The sequence below is a fragment of the Lasioglossum baleicum genome, unplaced genomic scaffold (assembly GCF_051020765.1).
Source record: "Lasioglossum baleicum unplaced genomic scaffold, iyLasBale1 scaffold0055, whole genome shotgun sequence".
Lineage (NCBI taxonomy): Eukaryota > Metazoa > Arthropoda > Insecta > Hymenoptera > Halictidae > Lasioglossum > Lasioglossum baleicum.
In genome coordinates, this window is record NW_027469115.1 from 252,826 (window position 1) to 278,149 (window position 25,324).

A 25,324-nucleotide genomic window follows, 5' to 3' on the forward strand; every position below is an offset into this window, starting at 1 on the left:
ATAGGTATATATGGTCTAACGTCTCATACGCTATCCACCATTTTGAATTATCTCGAATCGAGGCTTGTGGGCACCAGATAATTTTGGATCTCGGAACACGGCATCGTATGCACATTAGGGTGGACCTTAGTTACTCTTGGTGAAAAAATTTTTTCGGAATTTTAATGGTGCGACCCCGTCAATTTGTGCCATTTAGTGAAAAAATAAACCCTGTAAAAAATCAACTCGATCGGGCAATGAGAAGACGTGCCACAACGACTTTGTTTATGTAAAAAAATTAAATTTCACTAAAAATAGGAAAAACAGTTTTTAGCACATTATTTCATTATTAGATGTCATTTTAGACCAATATCTTTAATTGTAATAAAAAAAAGTTATTTATTAACAATTAAATTAATTTGTTTAAACGAAGATTGCAATATTTTTTTGCAATATATTTTGTTATTAATAAATACATACGTTTATAAATATTGGTGGTATTTATTATAAATGTTGACTTAATGTTTTTTTATCGACTGTAGGGTAACGCTGTTTATACTCTGATACAATTTGTAAAATGTCCTGTCTCTCGTTTTCATCTTTGGTAATACAATCGGAATACTCTTTCATTAATTTTACTGCTCGTTCAGCTACATCATTAACGATTTGTAAATTCCCTACAATTCTTGTCGCCGCTTTATAATTATTATCCGCTTCCCACAATGCTGGGTCCTTAGACATAAAATCTATATTTATATCAAATCTAGATAAGAATTTCAATGTGTGTGTAGAAACAAAATTGTCCATAGTAATATCTATATATAGTTTAATATCTTTTCTAGGAATGACCAATTTTTTACAATTTTGTTCTTCTTTGTTGAGTGCTTCAACCATCTTTTTTTTAATTTCTACAGAAATGTGTGGATCAAAAAATGACAATCCCACATTTTCTGGTGACAAGTACCATAAGTGATTGCTCAGTTTTTGCAACGTAGCATTACTTATGGTTTCGTCAATCTCTTTATATTTCCATAGATCACTTAATAGTTCTAAATCTAACCGGGGTGCTATCGCAGGTACAGTGGTACGTACCCAAGCGAGTATGTATATATTAATTAAAAAAATACAAATACTTTGTATCCATAACTTTTTCTCACTACTTAAATGAAATTCATTCCTAAAAATATAAATTTTTATGCAATATATAGCCTTAGCCATCCACCTCGCATGGTGGAATGCGCCAGGCATCCTAAATCTAACACCTTTAGGTGGAGTTCCGCCTAGAAAAATTATCATAAGTTCTATCAGTTCCTTGTAAAACATCCCTCGGTTGAATTTGTTGCAAATTGTGTATTGCCGCTTCAATCTTTTTATCAATCTCTATTACATTTTGACGTACAAATTCATCTTCTACGCCGGGCTTAAAATTGTCTTTATTTATTGAACTCCAAGAATTTTTAAATTTCTTAAAAAGAGGAACATCTGGACCCGTCGACTTTTTCATTTTTGTATCAAATGCAGCACGTAAAATTAATTCATAAATATGGTGACGGCATGGCAAATACAATAATTCTTTTTCTAATTTTTGTTCCAATAGAACGCAGGCTCCTTGTATTCTGCCGGTGTTGGTTGCGGTCGTATCAAAACAAAGGGCTTCTACTTGCTGTGATAAATTCCATTCTTCTGTCTTAGAGAAGATTGCCGACGCTTGATTGGCCCCACTACCCGATGGTATAACTGGAATTCCCAATAATTTTTTAATTTCCCCGCAACTTATAACTATCGGTAATCGTTCTACATTTTTGTGGCTTATATCTGGTATAAGTGTAGCATCCCAATGAATAGTTATGCCCCTAAGATTAATTTGTCCGAACATTTCTTGCAACTGTGCTGCATGCTCAGACCGATAATTATGTCGATATCTTCGAATAGATGTTCTATTTATTATTAATTCATTTAGGTCATGACCTAAACATTCTGCTGTTGCCATAACAATTCGAATTGCATCACGGTCGCTTATTCTACACGAATCTAAAACAGCTACTAATTTTGGAGTAATAACCTTCTGCTTTCCTCGTCTTTTCTTGGGGTTACTCGGCCCAGGTATATTGTAGTCCTCTGCCTCGGTGTCATCACCGTCAGGTACCTGAGGCTCGTCCGAAAGAATTTCTATGGTTCTTGCTAACGGGACTTCTGTCTCTTCATCACTGGATGTGGACGTTGATTCTAATTGTACTGAATCTATAACGTAAAAATAAATTTGCTATAATTGGAAAATATAAATGTGAAAGCATTAGAAATAACTTCAAAACATTACCATTGATCGATGATTCCTGAGCCCGTTGCCACCGCATCTCTTGTTGTTCCTTCCGCTCTGCTTGTCTTTCTTCTTTCTCTACTAATTTACGATCAATAGATGCCATCGAACCGATTCGTCTCTTTTCCCTCTGCTGCAGGAGGAATATCTTATCTTCCTCTACAGAAACCATTTCTAAGGCATTCGCATGTGCGATATCGAATAAATCCTCTAATGAATCTATAAATTCTTGTTCTCGCTTTCTCTGTAGATCATTTTGGCGATTCGCGGTTTTATTAAGCGTTCGCCATTTGTTGTATAGTTTTTCCACTTTATTAATACTATCCGATGTTTTTTTTATTGGAATTCTCGCCTTTTCCCAGAAAATTTCTACTTCTTTCATCACTAAAGCCGCACTTTCACGTAGATTTAAGTTCACTTTTCGCATAATATAGAACAATACACGTAAAAGTTGTCCGTTGCTTGGTAATTTAGTCCCAACAATTTGTGACTCAAAGTGATTTAATAGGAATAACTGATCACTGCTCCTTGTTTCCATCTTACTCAACTCTCTGTAGTATTTCCAATGCGAGTGCTACGAAGATTCGGCCTAGACTGCAGTGAGAAGTGAGTTCTCTTGTCGATGGACGTACGAAATGAGTTTAGGTATAACCATAAAAGAGGGGAGGCTTCTAAAGGGCCTAACGGAAAGTTTCCGAGGGTCAGTGGAATAGGTAAAAGGTTCTCAGGTAGCTGCAGCAAGCAAAACCTTGCTGACAGGTAACAGTGGTTTTCATTTCATATTTTAGTACTCTTGTACTCTTATACGCTAAAGGTTCAAACTTTCGAATAAATTATTCAAACTTATAAGTAAATATTGTTATTAAATAACCGAGAAATGATACTTTTGGTAAATAATAATAATTTTTTCAGCGGAAATGTTACAATGGAGTTATAGATAGAATTGGAGTAAAACTAGTGAAATTTCCAAACTTCAAGTCAATTGTGGCACCCTTTCCCTTTGTCCTATCGACTTCCGCTTTTGCAGAAATTATTTTATTATCAAATGGAACAAATCTAGAGGGTCGCACATAAAAATTTCGATGGTGGAAAATAAGGTCCACCCTAATGCACATACTATTATATACATATATATATGTATACCAACATACCTAACTCCCAACCCACTGAATCAGACTCTCAATCTCCCCTACCGGCCTCTCAGTTTCCCGCGTAGTTTTCAAATGTTCTCATCAATGTGTAGTACACATCGTGTACTTATTATTATGTAGTATAGCTAATTTTCGGAAATAAAAAAGTGCAATAATGGAGAAAAGTATTATTTATTAACTTTTTAGGTCTTTATCTTTGTGTGTAGCACATTTACTTAATAGAATCTATTGTTTTTTCAATACATTTCAATTTAGTATTAATAACATTTTAATAATATCACATCTAAATTTTTACAAAATCATATGTTGTAACCGTACTGCTTACACATCGAAACATCGCGCGAATCTGTGTCGATCCCTACTGCGACGTTTGTGACGTCACGTGTCATCCTGTCATAGACAAGGATCGCGGGAGCGATCGATATAGATAAGAGGCTGCGTGCGCATCGATCCCCTCTTAATTGCGATCGAAGGAGGTCGATGCGAGCAGCAGATTAATCACTCTACGTCTGGGCTCGATCCAGTAAGCACGTATGAGTCCCACTTTGTTCCGCGTGAAATTGCGAATCGTGTAAAGTTAAAATTGTCATTCCAAATAGCCAATAAGGTTGATAATTTCCTATTCAGTTGCTAGCCCGGCTTAAGGGAATTTATAGTCGCGAAGAAGATTAAAAATTTGCGAATGTTAAATTGTTAAATTGCGAAATTGATTCTGATGTGATTTGACACACGAGTTTGTATGTCGCGCCAAAAGAGAATGCTCTAGAAAACGCAATGCGCAGGTTACATGCGCATACTCGGTACTTGCGTTGATGTAGATTCTTTTTACCGCCATGATGATGTTCACTGTACGCTTGATTAAAAGTATTTGCGCCGTTGCGAGTGTTGAAGAAGTAAAGAATATAAAACCCAACAAGGTTATGGGCCCAGATAGGTTCCACTGCGCGTGCAAACCATAAGAATAGTGAGAAGAAGAAAACAAAGTATAGAAAGAAAGCGTACAAAGTAGGCACGTCAACGATAAAAGCAAAAGTGAGGTTAAGTAAAGTATTGCCACGTGGGTCGTTCGAAATAATTGACGAAATAAAAGAGGAATAAAGTAAATATGGCCTCGCTAGTACACTCCATGGATCGAATCGATAAATTGAACGCAAATAATTATAGATCGTGGAAGTTTAATATGAAAATGTTGTTAGTGCAACGTGAATTGTGGGAACACGTAGCGGGCGAAGCAAGTGAACCTGTAGATGAGAACGATGCGGAACAATTCAACCGCAAGGAAGAAAAGGCACTGGCAGCTATCGCACTGAGCGTGGAGGCTGAACAACAAATACACATATTAGACTGCGAAACAGCATATGAGGCTTGGGAGGCATTGAAGAAAGTCTTCGAGCCAAAGTCGAGACCACGAATATTGCAGTTAAGGAAACAATGGTTTCTATAAAACTAGAAGCTGATGAAAACATGACGTCTTACCTGGGCAGGATAAAAATATGTAGTGATGGCCTAAAGGAAGCTGGGTATGAAATCAAAGACGATGACATAGCATATACAATGTTGTCCGGCCTGCCGGACAGTTACGAGGGAATCGTCATGACACTGGCAAACATGGACGATAACAAGTTCAAGTCATCAGAAGTAAAGGGAATCCTGCTATCCGAGTACGAAAGGAGAACAGCGAAAGTAATGGAAGGTGCCGGTCAACGGAAAGAAGCATTTGGAGTCAGTCGACAGAAGGAAGCGCATCATCAAACCAAGGAAACGACTCATCAACCAGCAGAACGCAGAAAAGAAGAAAGAACGTGCTTTAAATGTAATAAAAAGGGACACATTGCGATAAACTGTAGAGCACCACAGGCGAAGGTAAATTGGAAATATGGTACGCCTGTTCCACGTAAGCATAAAGATACATTTCTGTTAGAGGTAAATAATACACAATTGGATGACCATTGGCTGATCGATAGCGGTGCAACTCACCACATATGTAAATACCAAGAGTGGTTTGTTAATTATAGGCAAATTGCAAACGAAGTAATCTATTCAGCCGATAGCCATACCAAAAACGAATTAAAAGCAGTAGGAATTGGCGATATCAATATAGAAACACGCGTGAATGATAATGTATTTAGTCTGACGTTACAGAATGTTTACCATGTGCCCAACATAAGGAGAAATTTATTATCTGTATCTCAAATAGAAAGTAAAGGTAAAAGATTAATATTTGACAATGGAAAGGTACAAATATACAACAAAAGGAGTAAGTTGATAGTGGGGGAGGCATTCAATAGTAATGGGTTATATATTATAAAAGTAGAAAATATTAAGGATGACTTCTGCCCTGTCGAATCACATATAGTAAGCAACAACAAAATAAGTAATAATCAGATATGGCACCAGAGATTTTGCCACGTAAGTTTGTCGAATATAATAGAATTATATAAAAGGAATTTAGTTAGAGGCTTAGAAAATATAAATAATGACAACATCCATTGTAATGGGTGTAGTGTTGGTAAGTCTACCAAAGCTCCATGCAAAAAAATAAAATATAGGCAAACGAAAGCTATTCTAGAATTAGTCCATTGGGACTTATGTGGGCCAATGAAGACTGAATCTATAGGGGGTTCAAAATATTTTCTAACACTTACAGACGATTATTCGCGAAAGACAACGGTATATTGTCTAACAAGTAAAAACGAAGTATCTAGTTACATTCAAAAGTTCATAGCTAGAGTAGAGCGTGAAACAGACAGAAAAGTAAAGAAAATACGAACAGATAATGGGTTGGAATTTTGTAACACGGAATTAAAGACACTATTTAATGATTTAGGTATAATACATCAACGAACTAACACGTACACTCCTCAAATGAATGGAGTAGCAGAAAGGATCAATCGAACGTTATTAGACTTAGTACGAGCGATGCTAAAAGAAGCACAATTACCTACTAGATTCTGGGCGGAAACATTAATGGCAGCATGTTACATTAAAAATAGAGTAATACATTCGGCCATTGGCGACGGAGTACCAGAAAGTGTCTGGACTGGAAACATACCGAGTGTAAGACATCTTAGAGCATACGGATGCTTGGCGTACGTTCACATTCCAAAGGCAGGTAGGCACAAATTAGATAAAAGGGCTAGAGAATGTATACTAGTGGGTTACTCAAATCAAACAAAAGGATATAGATTATGGGATCCTAAAGTTGATGACATTATACAGACAAAGCATGTAGAATTCGTAGAAGATGTATGTGGCTTTGAATACATCAATCAGAAGAAAACATACTGTAGTCCGATAGATGAAGAAGAAAATGTACACGAAACGATAGATGAAATAGTAATTGAAAAAGTTGAGGAGAATAACAATAAAGTAAATGAAAGCGTTAACAATATAGATAAAACCATATACAACTTGCGAGATATACCGGGACGAGATAGAACCGTAGTTTATACACCAAACCGCGATAAGGTAGTAAGGAACCCATGGGGTCGCGGGGGTAAACCTAGAAACATTGAGATTAATTTATCAGAAATAATAGAACCGGTAACATTTGATCAAGCCATTGCATCACCTCAACGCGAGGAATGGAAAGAAGCAATGAACGAGGAACTCAGTAGCTTAGAAAGTAGAGACACTTGGGAAATAGTGGATAAAACAGCGGACATTAAATGTATAGGCAGTAAGTGGGTGTACAAAATAAAAACAGACCCGACCGGAAAAGTGGTTAAATACAAGGCTAGGTTAGTCGCGCAGGGCTTTAATCAAAGGAAAGACGTGGATTATTTCGAATCATACGCACCTGTAGCGAATATTTCAAGTATTAGATTATTATTAGCAATGTCAGTATCGCAAGATTGGAATGTACACCATCTAGATGTTAAGTGCGCATATTTATATGGGGAACTAATGGAAGATATATATATGAGATTACCGCCAGGGTATGACATATCAGATACGAAAGTAGCTAAACTAAAGAGACCAATTTACGGTCTGAAACAATCGGGCCGAAATTGGAATAATGCTATAGATTCATTTCTAACCGAAAGCGGGTGTAAAAGACTGAAAACTAATAACTGCATATATGTATACGATAATGAAGTAATAATAGCTATATACGTAGATGATATTATACTATTCACCAAAAACATAAATAAACTAGAACGAGTTAAATCAATGCTAATGTCAAAGTATGAAATGAGAGACTTAAACACTGTATCATATTTACTAGGTATAAGGGTAGATTACAGCGAGCGAACTATGAGATTGTCACAGAAGTTATATATAGAGAAATTGTTAACTGAATATAACGTGGATGAATGTAAAGCGGTAAATACACCGGTTGAATTAGGTATGAAGTTATCGAAAAGTGATAGTCCATCAACCGAATTAGAGAAAAAAGAGATGGAGGAAGTACCATATAGACGATTGATAGGCTCCTTAATGTATATAGCGCTAGCCACGCGACCGGATATATTATACATAACGATAAAATTGTCAGAATTCGTTTCAAATCCAGGGAGACAGCATTGGATACAAGCGAAGAGGGTTTTGAAATATTTAGCCGCAACCAAAGATAAAGCATTAACGTATAGCCCAGGAAATAATGAAATAGAAGTGTTTAGCGATGCGGATTGGGCAGCTGACATTGATGATAGACATTCTTACAGCGGAATGGTAGCGGTTTTAGGGGGAAATGCAATCTCGTGGAAATCAAACAAACAAAAATCAATATCCACTTCCACAATGGAAGCAGAGTATGTAGCATTAGCGACAGCTGCGAAAGAAATTATGGGAATGAACATGATGTTTAAGGAATTGAAAGATTTACATATTGTCGACGTACCATGTGAGCCACATGTCATCAGATGTGATAACAAATCTGCAATTGATTTTACATTGAATAGAGTGGAAAGGTCAAGGTCGAAACACATAGATATTGCATATCACATAACCAGAGAGAGTTATGAACAAGGGTTAATAAAAATAAAGTACGTCTTATCTGGAGACAACGTGGCAGATATACTCACTAAGGGACTACCTAGTAGTGTGATTAAGACTCATGTACAAAAGTTAAGACTATGTGAAACTAAAGTGTAATGCGTATGGACTTAATGTGTATGAACGTAACATAAAATATGTATAGAGCGAATGTGTGTCAAATGTGGGGGATTTGATGTGATTTGACACACGAGTTTATATGTCGCGCCAAAAGAGAATGCTCTAGAAAACGCAATGCGCAGGTTACATGCGCATACTCGGTACTTGCGTTGATGTAGATTCTTTTTACCGCCATGATGATGTTCACTGTACGCTTGATTAAAAGTATTTGCGCCGTTGCGAGTGTTGAAGAAGTAAAGAATATAAAACCCAACAGATTCGTTGAGAATTATATTTGGAAATCGCCAATAAGGCAAGTTATTTACTTGTATTCATAGCCCGGCAAAAGGGCATTTCTTGTCGCGTTGCGAGCTGTTAATGGAATTTGCTACACTTCGAGCAAAGTCATATTGAGGAGATGTTTATTTGAGCATATAAGCTCCGTTGATTTATTGTTTAAATTGCGTCAAGAGGCGATTTATTGAATTAGGTTTCATTTTGGTAGTGAAATTGATCACTCTGTGCGTTGCATGTCAACAGCCAACGTATAAAAAAAATTTAATTTAAATTAATTTAAACCGCGATCGCGCGAACCGTACGAAATTTCTTAGACGCGTTCTGAGAGCGGTAGACTTTGTTTACGGTCTATGGTCGTCGCGTCTTCCTCTACCGTATTGTGGTTGTGTCATATTCAGTAGACGACCTTGCGTTTTTACACGTCTGTACAATACGTAACGGTAGCAATACCGTGTATTCTCATCCACATCAATTTGGCAGAATATATTTCACTTTTACCAGTTATTGTCTCTCAACAATTATTTACATTTGTCGCAACCTCTCCGTCATCCAGTGCCTGGAGGCACGAACCTTTCGTTACGTTAACATCGGGTATCGTAACCTACCCGGTGTTGGAGTTATTACAGTACTGTGTAGGTCGTGATTTCGAGACATACACAGTGTACTTTGCTCAGAACGGACAGCAGGAAAAATTCGCATATCGCCATGACCACGCTTTCGTGCTCTGCCTAGATATCCGTAATTTTTCCCTACCAAGTTTGTTATTACCTGGTGTGCAGGAGCCGATTGTCCTTCCTGGTATAATCCGGTAAGACCGATCGTTTGCCTGAGTGTCACTAGCTGATTTTGAACAGGGTTTGTTCCTGTGTGTCCTGCTTAGAGCACGTAGTTGTTTGGGCGGTAAGGAGGCGCCACGGCCACGAAACTGTGCTCTGCCAGTCTCTTGTACCGCGCGAGACAACGAGGTGAATTCCGGGGCAAGTAGAGACCGATCGCCGTTTCTGTGGTATCCCGGTAGCTTTGATCGGGGTCGACTACTTCTGCCCAGAGTAATTCACCCAAAAGTAACTCATTGTAGCACTCGGTCTACGGACTACTCGCCACGTCCACGTTATCGTGTACTGCCGAGTCTTCTCGCAGTATCGAACTACGATAGTGGGTCTACTGTTAACTTCAATAAAATCCTACAAAGGGGTAGGTGAACCAATAGTCTGGTTACAATGTATTATATACATACAGAGTTTTTAGAAAATATGTTTTACATAGTTCTTTTCACAAGTTTTATACTATATTTATTAGTTAATAATGCCACGGCGTTGTTATGTCCCCAATTGTAAGGGTAAGTATAATAGTACGCTGAAAGAAAATAATTATATTTCTATATTTAAATTCCCCAAAAATGAGCAATTGCGAAAAAATATGGATGGCTGCTATTCCCCTACGTAAAAATTGGACACCAACATAATATTCTGCAGTTTGTAGTCTGCATTTTGCAGAAACTGATATCCAAAGGTATCAGAATATTCCATCTCCTAACGGTGTACTGGAGAATGTCTTGTTCAGATGTCCAAGACTTATTATGGAAAATGCAATACCTTCCATTTTTTTCCAATTCACCAACAAAATGTGTGGTACCATGAAGAAAAGATCCTGTAGAGCGCAGGGAAAGAATAATTGAAAAGCATGAAAATTTAGTTATAGAGTTTATTGATTCTGATCTAAATAATTAATGGTTTCTGAAATTTAATAAACAATTATAAAGAAAAGCTTGTAATTTCGAACCATTGGAGTATTAAAACAACAAATTCAAAAATTTATTTTTGCATGCTTATATGTAGTGATACTTTTGATTTCCTGGTACTTAAAACACGCAGATTGTGATTAGTGATGACGCGAAATTACAAGTTTTTCAAGAAGGTAATGACTTATTATTTCATGAATTCCGATGATGATAGTACCCAGACAACCAAGCGTGCCGAAGCCACATCTCGAGCACAGCGTGTCCACGCCACCAAACGGTCACGTACAGTGGTCGACCCTATTCGCCGCTGTCCAGGCCACACGATGACTAGATTGTGGCCACGCCACAAATGCGCGTGAGGGTCGTAGTGTTCCCTGGACACGATCTTGGCACATGATGTCGTTGCCACAATCCGGGCCGATCGTGTCTGGTTTAACGATCGGGCCGTTGTAAGAGGGCAGCACAGCCGCACTAACTCTTCCTTTTTACTTATTTTGTACGCATTCAAGGCGGGAAAATTAAATGATAGATTTTATTTATTGTAGTATTTGTAGTAGTTTTCCTAGACTGCGGATCTTTATGCAAAATAAAAATTGTCTGCATCGATTGCAAGAGATAGAAACTAAATTGAGTGTTACTTTTTTATGCAAAAAGAAATTCTCGTCATATAAAAGCTACATTTATTTTATAATGCTCATATAAGTATTCATTAGAAACGAATCAAATTTTATTTCATTTAAAAAGGAAGGCGTGACAATCTTATTTGTTAGCACAGCACAGTCGCAGCACAGTCGCACTAATGTGCCGGATGCCGTTAGTTATACAGGGCACTCTCTTCCTTTTTGTTATCTCTTCCTTATGTTACTTCTTCCCCCCTTGCCGTTCCATTTTCTTTACAGTTACATTAAGAGTAAACCTACACATAAATCAATAAACTGTAACCGTACTGCTTACACATCAAAACATCGCGCGAATCTATGTCGATCCCTACTGCGACGTTTATGACGTCATGTGTCATCTCGTCATAGACAAGGATCGCGGGAGCGATCGATATAGATAAGAGGCTGCGTGCGCATCGATCCCCTCTCAATTGCGATCGAAGGAGGTCGATGCGAACAGCAGATTGATCACTCTACGTCTGGGCTTGATCCAGTAAGCACGTATGAGTCCCACTGCGTTCCGCGTGAAATTACGAATCGTGTAAAGTTAAAATTGTCATTTCAAATAGCCAATAAGGCTGATAATTTTCTATTCAGTTGCTAGCTCGGCTAAAGGGAATTTCTAGTCGCGAAGAAGATTAAAATTGCGAATATTAAATTGTTAAATTGCGAAATTTATTCATTGAGAATTATATTTGGAAATCGCCAATAAGGCAAGTTATTTACTTGTATTCATAGCCCGGCAAAAGGGCATTTCTTGTCGCGTTGCGAGCTGTTAATGGAATTTGCTACACTTCGAGCAAAGTCTTGTTGACGATATGTTTATGTGAGCATATAAGCTCCGTTGATTTATTGTTTAAATTGCGTCAAAGAGGCGATTTATTGAATTAGATTTCATTCGGTAGTGAAATCGATCACTCTGTGCGTTGCATATTAACAGCCAAACTTATAAAATTTAATAGAGATTTCTCATAGAGAGCTGCTTTCTCACGTCGGTACTCGAGGTTATCGACGTTTAATCCGCCAGTAAGCTATAGCAGGCACTGTGACTACCGCGATCACTTCTTAGAGCAGCGACCTATTAGTTCTTTATTTAAAATAGAAAGCACTGCAATAAGAATCAAGTCGACGCGTGCGGAGCTGGCGTCGATCGTCAGAATTGGGCACCAAGCGAGTGAGAACCGCGATCGCGCGAACCGTACGAGACTTCTTACACGCGTTCCTAGAGCGGTAGACTTTGTTTACGGTCTATGGTCGTCGCGTTTCTCTCTACCGTATTGTGGTCGTGTCGGATTCAGTAGCCGACCTTGCGTTTTTATACGTCTGTAAATTATATAACGGTAGTCATACCGTGTATTCTCATCCACATCAATTTGGCAGAATATATCTCACTTTTACCAGATATTGTCTCTCAACAATTATTTATATTTGTTGCAACCTTTCCGTCATCCAGTGCCTAGAGGCACGAACCTTCGTCAAGTTAACATTGGGTATCGTAACCTACCCGGTGTTAGAAGTATTACATTACTGTGTAGGTCGTGATTTCGCGACAGACACAGTGTGCTTTGCTCAGAACGGACAGCAGGAAGAATTCGCATATCGCCATGACCACGCTTTCGTGCTCTGCCTAGATATCCGTAATTCTTCACTACCAAGTTTGTTATTACCTGGTGTGCAGGAGCCGTTTGTCCTTCCCGGTATAATCCGGTAAGACCGTTCGTTTGCCTGAGTGTCACCAGCTGATTTTGAACAGGGTTTGTTCCTGTTTGTCCTGCTTAGAGCACGTAGTTGTTGGGCGGTAAGGAAGCGCCACGGCCACGAAACCGTGCCCTGCCAGTCTCTTGTACCGTGCCAGACAACGAGGTGAATTCCGGGGCAAGTAGAGACTGATCGCCGTTTCCGTGGTATCCCGATAGCTTTGATCGGTGTTGACTACTTCTGCCCAGAGTAATTTAACCAAAATTAACTCATTGTAGCATTCGGTCTACGGACTACTCGCCACGTCCACGTTATCGTGCACTGCCGAGTCTTCTCGTTGTATCGAACTACGATAGTGAGTTTGCTGACGAATATTCACACACTAGCCTGTTAACTTCAATAAAATCCTACAAAGGGGTAGGTGAACAATAGTCCGGTTACAAAACTAGTAATACATTAATTATCCCCTAATACGTACAGTATTATCGAGTATTAGTATTATCGAGAGATGAAAAGAGACAAATCCCGCACCCTTGCAATCCTGAAAACGAGTCTACTCCCTTTTAATAAACTAAAGCAAGGATTTGAAACCAAGGAGTATGTTCGGTTGCAGGTAGCTACGGTTATAAAGTTTAGTACCTTAACGGTATAAAAGGTTCAAATACATCTGGCTACATCGGCTGTGCTTCTTTCGGCTGGCTAAAAATCACTTTGTTGGGAGGTACATCTGGAAGGTCTTTAGCTGAATGTTTTATGTAGTTCCTTTGTCATTTGGAGCAACCTAAGCATTGGAAAAACCGAAAAAATACCGGTATTATTTCGGTTTCGGTATAAAATTGATTGTGCCGTTATTCGAAGACTTTTAATAAATCCGCTATCCACAGTCCAAATTCTATCTCGAGTTTAGTCTTTTTTTAATCGGAAGAACGCCACACGAAGCAGCTAGCGTCATTTACATGAAACAATTACGAAAAATAAACAAGGTCTGCAATTTACTTGTTAGTGGTTTCATGCCGATATGCCTGGCTGGCCGTGGCGCGTCGGGTTACCTGGCCGTATTTATTGCACCACTTGGCCACGGCGACCGAAGCCTTCGCCGCCCTGACAAAAAATTATTCGAAGCTACACCGTTTCTGGTTTCCAGATGGCCGGAAAACCCCAAGCACTAGCTTAAATTTTGTTCCGTTCACCCCCAAATGGGACTTTTACCAACATGTTCAGTCGCGTTTTTAACACTTTTTAATGGGTTGAATGGGTTGTTAACATTTTTTTATCTTATTAGGAATTTATTTTAGTTAGTGATCATAGTCATCGATAAAAAAAGATGAGTATACGGTACTATTTATATTGAGTCCTACAAAATTGCAATTAGAATTACGATTTCAATTATGTCTACTTGTTCTTTAAATACAGTAGAGACTCCCGTATCCGTACCCCCATTATCCGAATATCTTAATATACGGACGTTCTATGTATTGTCCGTATGTTCTGTTATCGCCGCGCCGCTCGCTGTGCCGGGATTCAAATGCGCGCCGTCTCCAGATCCCGACTTTCCGACTCATGCTTCCGAAACTTCGGCAACGTAAAAATCGAAGGAACGCGCCGGCGTCGATCAGTCGAGCAGGTAGTTCACACAGACAGAGTAGAGGTACGATTGTGTGTAGCGCGCAAGCAATCGAACAGGCACTCAGACGGGCAGAGTTTTCATGTTACCGAAGTTTCGAAAGCATGAGGCCGAGGCGAAAAGTCAGAATCTGGAGACGGCGCACAGTGGGACCTTTCGTCCAAATCGGAGACAAAATCGAAGAACTTTCGATAGAAATGAGGCAGAGCGATGAAATTTTTTTTAAATTAAAGCTGAAACATTACAGAATATGGGAAAAATAGGGAGATTATGGTAAGAACGTTTTTTAACCTTGAGAAAATTCGTTAAACATGTAGAATTTCAAGAAATCGATTTTGCAATATCCTGAGGTCGTAGACAAATTTTGAAACCAGATTTGGAATCGGCGTGAAAAAATGTACGAGAAGTGATGTGTCGCATGTTTAAAAAAAAAATTTTCCGCGCGTGATATTGGAAAAACCACAATTTTCTCGAAATTGTGCAAGTTTAACGAATTTTCGCAACGTTGAAAAACATTCTTACCATAATCTCCCTATTTTTCCCATATTCTGTAGTGTTTCAGCTTTAATTTTAAAAAAATTTCATCGCTCTACCTCATTTCTATCGAAAATTCTTTGATTTTGTCTCCGATTTGGACGAAAGGTCCCACTGTGCGGCGCCAGAGATGGGCAAAATTTGTATTTGAATAAAAATTCCGGGGAACGGATAAAAGATACAAAATTTTTATTCTTTATTCGAAGGCTCGAATACAAAAGTATCTTTTATTCAAAAATTATTTGAATAATTTTGTATTCGCCGAGAATTTATTCCAAGCTTCGAATACAATTTTTATTCTATTTTCTCGAAAATGAATACATCCACGAATAATTTCGACCAGCTCGAGGCTACAATGAACACGACCGTGGCCCGAGGGTCGAGCCCTGAGGTCTGAGCCCAGAACACAATAGTAGTGCAATAAACACGGCCGGCCAGCCAGGTAGCTCGGCATGAAACCGCTAAGGAGTGAATGCTGAACTTATTTACAGGGCCGGCGCGAGGCAGGTTCAGCGCGTTCACCGGAACCCGGCCTCGCGTTTTAAAAGGCCCCGCGCACTGATATATATACTATGGATACGAGATTCCCATAAGCCAGCCGTGCAGCCGTTGAAGCCAATTGAAGAATTCACTTTCGATGCCAGCGCTGCCAAATGTCAGAGAGTGTACTAAAGGAAATGGCGCGATCGCTATATAATACGAATTGCTTGTATGATGGTTGAAATTCAGAAAAGTTAATCAGAGCCAGAGCAAATGAAATTCATGAAAATAGAGATATAAATATGTCGCGACAGAAACATTTTGGCGCGACCCGTGCGCCCGGCGTTAATACGTTTCATCGTCGCGTGTCGGCTGTCGAGTATTCTGACCGTTTGACTCTGCGGAGACACTGATCTCGATCGTTCGAGCGCTAAACAAAATCTGCCGGCCGGTCTCGGGCCATCGAGGGCCTTGCCTCGCATTTTCCCCACTCCGCAGAGTCACTCCGTCCACGTGCACGCATTCTAAAAGGGAGCCGATTTTGTTTGTCGCAGCCGCTCAAACGTTTCGGCTGCACGTAAGAGAAACCGATCCCGACTCTTGCGGCCGATCAAACGTCTCGGCCGCGCTACAATGTAAATGCACGCGCGAGCACTCAGCAGCCGACTCCTGCAACTTCCAACGGCCAATCCTTAACCTATGCTTATTCTAAAAACGCGCTTAAATCTACGACACGGCCGGACTGACATGTCACGCGTCCTCGCGTGTATCTGCAACAGAACAATTCCTTCATATTACATTCATAGTTCGGCCTTCCTGACGTACAAGAGGTAACGAAAGTATTAACTTTTCATTGCAGGGAATCAAACATGGTAACACTTCACACAGAACGCCGTCTATGCACACAGCATAGACGTAACAGGTCACACAGACCGCCGACTATATTGATAGTCGTAACAGTTCACACAGAACGCCGTCTATGCACACAGCATAGACGTAACAGGTCACACAGACCGCCGACTATATTGATAGTCGTAACAGTTCACACAGAACGCAGTCTATGCACACGTGGAGTGAGGTCGACTTTATTTCTTGAGGCTTTGAGGGAGTTACAATCGGTAATCACGGTAAATTGACGCCCTTCTAAGTAATGGCGAAAATGCTTGATAGCATTTACCACGGCTAGGGTTTCTAACTCATAAGAGTGATACCGGGATTCAGGTCCTGTGGTACGCTTGCTGAAATATTCAACGACATGAAGTTTATCGTCCACCTTCAGAAAGAAAATTGGGCCATATCCGTCGGCACTTGCGTCAGTGTGAATTTCAATTGGATAATTGGGGTTGAAAATGATTAGAACTGGTTCGTTCGTGAGAATAAAGATAATTTTCTTACGGATTACTTCATGCTCAGGAGTCCAGCTAAGTTTACTTTTACCATTGTTGATTAAAAGAAAAAGCGGTCGCATGATCTGCGAGAAATTCGGGATAAATTTTCGAAAATAAGACGCGAGTCCGATAAACTGTCTCAACTGGTAGATGGTTTCCGGGGGCGGCAATATGGTCAAGGCCTCGACTTTCCGCGGGTTGGGCATGACCTTCCCGGAGGAAACTTTATATTCGAGAAATTCAACACAACTTTTTAGGAATGAACATTTGGAGAATTTCAACGAAAATCCGGCTTTTGTCAAAAGGTCTAATACCGTGCGCAATCGCTCTAACCCTTCATTTACATCCCGCGAGGGAATTAAAATGTCATCCATGTACACGATGACATAAGAATAGACAAGGTCGCCTAAGGCCCTAGTGACAGCACGTAGGAAAACACTCGGAGCATTCCATAAGCCGAAAGGAATTTTCAGGTATTCATACTGACCGTCGGGTGTCACAAAAGCAGTAAGTTCGATACTATCAGGGTGTACGGGAATTAAATTAAATCCACTAGCACAATCGAGACACGTGAAATAATTAGTATCAGCCAGGCGAGCGATTTGATCCTGAATCAAGGGTAAAGGAAATCGGTCAGGAACTGTGTTATGATTTAGTTCGCGGTAATCGACGCACATACGATCCGACCCATCACGTTTCTTTACAAGCAGTATGGGACTTGCAAAAGGCGAACAGCTGGGTCGTATGATACGAGCCTCTAACATTTCTTTTATTTTATCGCGCACTAATTGTCTCTCGTCAGGGGAGAGCCGGTATGGTCTACGTTGGACAGTCTTAGTAGGATCAACAAGCCGTATTTTAAGCTCACCGGTAGTCACACGTGTACGTGGCAAACCATCGATAAAAGTATCAGAGAATTCGTTTAACAAATTCGATAATTGGGCCTTGTGTTCAGGAGGTACATCAGTATCAATCTTATCAACGTCAAAGGGTTTAGAAACCTTACAACAATCTACCGCTTTAATTTTGGTTAACGAGAAACTATTCGCGGTCATTGTAATTGAAAACCCCTGTTTTAAAATATCGCGCCCGAGCATGACGTCATACTTCAAGCAGTTGTCAGGTACTGCATGAAATAGGACCTCAAAAGTATACCCGTTAACCGAGACCTCGCTTTGAATCTGGCAGGTACTAAATACGTTTGAGTTACCTATTCCTACGATCGAAATCACTGTGTTATGACGCGTACCAGAAAATCTACTCGCGGTTCCTTCCTTGATGAGAGAGCATTCGGCACCGGAATCATAGCAAAATGAATACGACTCACCAGATTGTGTCAGCTGACTGATCACGGGTCGGATTTCGCATACATCGACTCGACGTTCGGCGTGCACGGCGTTGCTGCTGCCGCTCGTTGCCCGGAATGACGTCACACCGCTGCCGTTGTTGGTCGCTCCTGACCTGGTACAACGAGTCGAGACGTGTCCCTTTTCGCCGCAGCGATAACAAGTCACACTGTTCTTCACTTCTGGCCTCCCCGAACTGGTATTAACAGGCACTTGTCCTCGCACCATCCTCTTGCGACATTCGGCGGCTTTGTGTCCCAGCTTACCACAGGAATGACACTGAACAGGGTTTGAAGACGCTGGTTTATAACGCTTATTCTCTGCAGACAGTTCTGGCTCAGTAGAGTAGTATTTGCGTTTTGCGCTGGAAAATGCCTTCGGTTCCTGCTGCAGTTTGCTTCTGGTGGTGATGTCATTCGTAAATGCCAGGTGGTGTAGACGCCGATTGAACTGTGCGGTATGCGCAAGCACAACTGATACGGCGACCTCCTCGATGGTTTTCTTCGACCATCTTGACGTGAGGGTAGTCATAAGGCGGCTAGCGTAGGCAGCAAGACACTCGTCGTCCTTTGGCCGACCGTTCAAAAGGTTGATCACTGTCGCGGCACATGTTTCGAAGCAACCGTAGCGGGCGAGAAAGATTTCCTTAAATTGCGCCCATGTCATTCCAGCAAATGACACCTGCGACAGCCACGTGGATGCCGATCCCTTCAATGCGATGCCTTGCTCAATGCGATGCCTTGCTCAATGCGATAACGAGTGCTCCTCCATCCAAGGGTTTTTCCGTCATGCAGACGTCAATCGTCGAACACCAGGCACGTGGATCGGCGTCAGGTAATTCCGGATTGAATTGTGGTAGCGATACCACAGGCGCACAAGGAAGTTTGATGGACTCGATAAGTCGTACCATGTTCTGGTTTTGCAGCTCCAATAGTGACCGCAAAATATCCGGATTTAATAATTGTGAGGTTTGATCAGATCCCACTTCTGATGTCGCGGCAGAGCGAAGCGAGCGAGCAACAATAACCCTCTAGTTTTTATACATCAATCGATGCAGCTGGATATTCGTTATAAAAAAGTAGTAACCTATGTATGTCGAAAAGCTAATAGTTCAGGAGATATTTCAATTTCAATAACTCTAAAATACCATTACTGTCGTACTAAGACGTTAGTGTTTACTTACTTGTGTAACGTCTTAGTACGACAGTAATGGTATTTTAGAGTTATTGAAATTGTAATATCTCCTGAACTATTAGCTTTTCGACAAACATAGGTTAGTACTTTTTTATAACGAATGTCCAGCTGCATCGATTGATGTATAAAAAAATATCTCATTCCATTTAAAAAAACAAAGTTGAACTTTATATGACCTTTACGCGTCCTCTCACAAAAAAACTAATAACATCAAAATATGCTGCACTCGATACCATTCAAGCCTCTGCTGAAACATTTTTTGCTACGAGTAACAATAGCGAGAAAAAAAATTTGTTACATTATGTAACATAAATATTGTATGTATATTTGAATAAAGTTTTCAACTACTAATAATCGCACCTCGGTAGAGCCTCATTGGTTACGATATCGCCACTGTGTAAAGCTTGTATATTTGAATATTAAAAACAATATTTTGTGCTACTAACCAGATAGCACAGGACGTCTTACAGACTTCATTTTTTCGTCATTTTTACGCCTTTACGTCTTACGTCTCTAAAAGACGCCCTTTCTACGTCCACAACGGCATCTTATTGAGACGTCGTTTTTAAGGTTGAAGGAAGGACCTTTTATACGTCTCATTTCTGCCGTAAAAACGACGTCTCCAAAATGACGCCTTTATGGATGTGTAAAAGCCGTCTCTTCGGAGAAGTCGTTTTTGCGGCAAGAATGAGACGTACAAAAGAGGATTTTTCCCGGACTGAGGAACTTGTAAATATAGAACTGTAAAATAAATCTTTATTTAATATTGAAAGTAAAATGTTTACTTTTAATTTACTTTGAATTCGTGTATGTCACTTAATCGACATACATTTATATTATAAGAACATTAATCAATTAATTATCGTTAACTAATTAACATTAATTAATTAACGCGTCAGCGTTAGTGGGAAGAGTGGGGGAAGCAAAGGCGGGCCTCGCTGCGCAGCTGGACGAAGGGCGGAAGGGTAAGGGGCCTGGCGAGACTAGAATATGGTAACCCTGGTCCCGAGTTCGAATCCCTCCAACTGCATAAAAATTTCTGAATTGTAATAAGGTCTTTTCGAAGACCAATTCCCTCAAACAGTGCATGAAAGTAGTAACATATATACATATAGATTCTAATTTTTTTATAACATTTTCTTACATTTGAAGATTTTATGCGTCTGAAAAAGACGTCTAAAAGATGCCGGAAAAATGCGTGAAAAGTCGCCTAAAAGATGCCCCGAAAGACGCGTAAAAGACGTTTAAAAGATGCCTGAAGGATCTCCAAAAAGATGTGTAAAAGATGTGCATAGATATTTCATAGATAGAATAATAAATATTTCCTAGTGAAAACTACATTGTCAATGTAAGTGACAAGTGAACCTATTTCTTAAGAATTGTAATTTAATAAATAATAAATGTTTCCAAACACATTGAGTAGGTATCTAATTACCTTTTTTTAGTGCCATTCTACCGTTAAGTAATTGCAACTACCCATTACAATTACTTGTAATTGCAACTACCAATTACAATTACTTTTGTAATCGCATTAAAATTACTTGGGAATTGCAGAAATAATATTACAATTATGTGTAATTGTAATTGGTAACTGCAATTACTTTGGCTCAACCAGTAATTGTAATTGCGGACCACAATTACAATTACAATGATTCGTCAAGCAAGTGCAATTACCAATTACAATTACATGTAATTGAAACGTAATGTAAAAAAAACCGCAAAAACGACGTCTACAAAAAGACGTCTTTATGGACGTATAAAGGGTGTCTTTCAGAGACGTAAAGACGTAAAAAGACGAGAAAGCGACGTCTGTGAGACGTAATATGCTATCTGGGACGTATCTATTGGGTTGGAACGAAAGTTAGTAGCGTTTGTAAATTAAAATTTAAAGCTAAAATTCAGATATTTATTCAGAGATTTATTCCATCCCATATTTTCCATTCTGTTCTATTAACTTTTGCCATTTTCGAGGTAACTTCTCGTGTTATTGAATAAACATATGAATAAATACCTTAATTTTATCTTCGATTCTTAATTTGAAAACGCTACGAACTTTCTTTCCAACCCAGTATATTACGATAATGAGATAGCAAAGTCCTGAGGCAGTTACAGTAGTGGACAAAAGTTTAAGGACGCTCTAAAAAAGACGATAACTATTTTGTTATTGTACTATACGATTTGCACTTTTTTTGGAAGCTAGATCAATGAGTTTACTACAGGATTTGAAAAGTAAATTTTTTCAAAGATTGCAATGAAAAAATACTAAAAGTTGCATTTTCAACTTTTTTATGCGGACCTATATTGAAAATGTAAAAAATTCGTTTTGTCGATCTGTATCAATTTAACATATTCTGAAAATTTCGTCAAAATCGGTCGACGTTGCAATGAACTACATACAAACGTTTAAAGATGGTAAAAATTGCAGATTTCCACGATTTTCGGCCTCTAACTACAATAAATCTAAGGATTCTTAAATCTTTCAATGCCTGTTGTTTTTTTCCCGAACCAATCGATTTCGATGAAACTTTCACAGTGCATATAATTGACACAGACCTACAAAATGTATTTTTTAAATTTTCAACAATTCCGATCAATTGCATTTTGAAAAAATTTCGTTTCACATCCTGTAGTAAACTAATTGCTCTAGCTTTCCAAAAAATATCAAATCATATAACACAATATTAAAATAATTTTAATTTTCTATTTTTATATTTTATATTTTTATTAATTTTCTCCTGGAGAGAAAGACTCCAGGACGTGTCCTACGAGTTACAAAATATACACGAATACACATGTTATACATTCATTTTTCAGAATCAAATTATACCAATTTTTTAAAATTCTGCGGGGTGCTCAAGGTACCCCTTTTTATCGAAAATTTTACTTTACTGAGGCTAAAATTGTCGCGCTTGCGCGTGAAATCTTGCACCAATATCTCTCCTCTAATTCTGTTCGGCCGAAAAACATACAATGTATGCAAGCATAAAAAAAACTAAATCAATATAACAGGGCAACCGTAAAATAACATGATAAAATCTCAGTTTTACATAAGTTAACATGAATAGAATCATCGACTAAAATATATTGTGATATTATTTCGAGACAGAACCGAGTACTATCTCATGAGACACCCGGGTAGGTAGCTTACCCAAGTATGTACATACCCGGGTATCTCATAAGTCACTGCTCTAATATCTGTGGTTGCCAGGAAGAACGCCGCATGTCACAATTTCAAAAAATTTCAGTTTATGCATTAATTGAGATTTATAGTATAGAGGATTTACGTCTTTATCAGAAAGAAAGTCATGAAAATAAATTCGAAAGGCTTTTTGCAAGAAAGACATAATCCAATTGAACCGATATCCTATGGCAAAAGATTAGTAACCAAAATCTTAAACAGCAATATCTCGAAAGTGAAATTATGTGACATGCGGCGTACTTCCTGACAACCACAGATATATGGTGCATAATGAAGGAATTCATTTTTAATTAAATAATATCAGTAAACAATTCTTGCAAAATTACCTGTGTATCTTCCTTAGATAATCTATTAGAATTGCGAATATTCTGCGCTTCTTTCGCCACGTTCTCGAAAGACATTTTGTCTACTGTACGTGATGGTCTTCAGATTCGTGACTAACTGAATGCAGATCCGTTCGACACGTGCGAGACCAGCGACTGATGGGTTTCTGTTTTTCGATCGAATTCTTTTCGATCCTCGCAAAACATAAACGCATCAGTAACTGGACTCGAACGCGCTGAGCGGGTCTGTATTCACTACTATGTATATGGTTCACGTGTATTGTAGTATACGTTCAAAACCGCGATCTCTAATAGAAATATCATACTGATATTATTACATTAAGATTATAAAGTCGATATAATGCGTAAGATAAATACAAAACGACAAAAAAACTATTGGAAAAAATTTATTCTAAATAAATTTGTTGTAATTTTGTAATTAATAAACATATATAATAACACTCATAACAATAATATAAATATATATACGTAAAGATAGTTGTGCTCATGAATCTATTGTACATTACTGTAGTACATCATATAGCTATCTTACTACATAATTTCTACCGTTAAAATACAGGTCCTGTTTTACCTTTCCTTTTCTCTGGTCACTTTATGACTCTCTCGGTGACGACTACTATTCTTTGCGTATTTTACCTTAAAATATTTTCTAAATATTTCAATATATCTTCTAAAAAAATTTCTACAAATTTATTAGGATATAGTCAGAAATTATAAAAAAAAAGAATTAATCAATTAAAAAGAAGTAGATGCATGACGGGCGCGAACATACTATAAGCAGGTCCATAGTCGAACGGCTAACTTTTTTTTCTGTGTAACAGAGCGTTTATTGTCCCAATTAAAAAAAACATATCTATATATAAATATACATACATGTATATACGAAGGAACAACAAACTTAAACGCACAAAAAGTACAATTAATTGTACATCGTAAACGGTTGGGAATAGAAGATGTTACAAGTAAAAGTTAAATGGTGCACCAGACGGTGCATAATATGCAACTAATTGTATGCACTTTTGTGCATCGGCGCATCAGAAAATTGCAACTGCGCTTTTTTAACTTCCCTATTTTATAGGGAAGTTATTGTAATGACCCCGAAAATCGAAAATCGATTTTTTAGCAGATCTTCACGTTTCATGGTCATTGCAGTCATTTTAGACTATTTTCAGCAAAATGTTCGTGTGTGTGTGTGTGTGTGTGTGCGCGCGCGCGCGCGTCTGTTTCTATGGTATCAAATTTTTCGTTAACGTTTTCAGAAAAAGTAACAACGCGATCAGGATGATGAAAAATGCAATCGCTGTGCCCCGCTGTAACTTAGAGCTGATTAGATTTTGGTCCATTTTGGTCGAGTAGTTTTTTAGTCTTTTTAGTTTTTTTCGAAAGAAGTTCATTCAACAATGCAATTTATACGAGAGAACGGAAAGTTTCCACCGAAGAAACAAACGTAATTACACAAAAAAAATTTTTTTTAATTTTTTTAAAATTTAATTTTAAAATTTGTACCTTATGATGATGTGTCCGCTTACAATAATCGAAAATTATCCCAATGCAAGATTTAGTTAATCATCTCTACTCCCGAGAATACATTTTCAAAGAATATCGATGAAAGTACAAAAAAAAATTTATATTACAATCTTTAAAAAAACAATCAGTTCAAAACGAATTATTAACTGAGATTAAATTGAAAATTAATATAAACTATATGATAATCATTAATAACATTGATGTTGAAAACGGATTGGTTAATGGAGCACACATGCGGAATATTAAAATTTATTACTTTTCAAGAAAATACTAAAATTTCGTCTATATTGTGGTTAGATTTTCAATTGGCCAGAGTAGGAGTGAAAGTAAGAACTCTGTTCGATCGCGGAACTGCCGATTTCAAAATGTTCGATTGTAGAGAAATGGGTTCGCGATTGTTCGAATGTTGCCCGCCAAACTAATCTTAGACAACTATTTCAAATTAAATAACGGATCGTGTGGACAAGGAATTGACTGGAGGAATCGCGTTTCGTTCGAGATCTGTTGGTGAACTCGTCAGTAAGGCTAATCCAACAGATCCTGCCTTAGACGCGCGCAGATCAAACCGTGTTGATCTGTATTGTAGTGAAATGTGCTGATCGTGTATGCAGCAATCACGTGAGACGCTCAAGCAAGACTGGTCAGTGTTACTCGTTCAGAGATTCGGAAACGAACTGCTGAAAGTACTGGACGTTGGTCTTAGCGAGAGGTCGGTTAGGCTCCTCGTGGGTGGAGAGGTTGACCTTAGA

General features: G+C 38.7%; 3 protein-coding genes, 1 non-coding gene and 1 pseudogene across 5 annotated transcripts in view; 1 reads left to right on the forward strand and 4 right to left on the reverse strand.

The window, feature by feature from the left end:
* The window catches only part of LOC143219559 (uncharacterized), a 280,642-nt gene that overhangs the window by 184,621 nt on the left and 70,697 nt on the right, over nucleotides 1-25,324 (reverse strand). The gene's annotated exons all lie outside the window — the stretch shown is intronic.
* Nucleotides 1,582-2,834, reverse strand: LOC143219575 (uncharacterized). The gene is made up of 3 exons (XM_076445514.1): nucleotides 2,297-2,834; nucleotides 2,042-2,220; nucleotides 1,582-1,716 (listed from the first exon to the last, which is right to left on the reverse strand). The coding sequence occupies exons 1-3, from the start codon at nucleotides 2,832-2,834 to the stop codon at nucleotides 1,636-1,638; spliced, it is 798 nt and encodes a 265-aa protein (XP_076301629.1). The 3' UTR covers nucleotides 1,582-1,635.
* On the forward strand, nucleotides 10,147-10,790 carry LOC143219576 (uncharacterized; annotated as a pseudogene).
* LOC143219577 (uncharacterized) lies at nucleotides 12,483-23,105 on the reverse strand. The gene is given in 11 exon segments (XM_076445515.1): nucleotides 12,483-12,564; nucleotides 12,680-12,741; nucleotides 12,909-13,012; nucleotides 16,275-16,347; nucleotides 16,403-16,516; nucleotides 16,626-19,028; nucleotides 19,030-19,341; nucleotides 22,654-22,700; nucleotides 22,863-22,869; nucleotides 22,945-22,947; nucleotides 23,031-23,105. Coding segments are annotated over 11 exon segments (3,282 nt in total).
* Nucleotides 19,775-19,910, reverse strand: LOC143219604 (U4 spliceosomal RNA). The gene has a single exon (XR_013011398.1). It is a non-coding gene; the product is annotated as a U4 spliceosomal RNA (small nuclear RNA).

What these genes read in the sequence shown, in the direction of transcription:
- LOC143219575 (XM_076445514.1), bottom strand. Translation starts at nt 2,834, where the DNA reads ATGGAAACAAGGAGCAGTGATCAGTTATTCCTATTAAATCACTTTGAG. An exon ending in TCAGGAATCATCGATCAATG is followed by an intron (nt 2,221 to 2,296) that starts GTAATGTTTTGA and finishes TTTACGTTATAG; the next exon opens with ATTCAGTACAATTAGAATCA. An exon ending in AAAGACGAGGAAAGCAGAAG is followed by an intron (nt 1,717 to 2,041) that starts GTTATTACTCCA and finishes TGGGAATTCCAG; the next exon opens with TTATACCATCGGGTAGTGGG.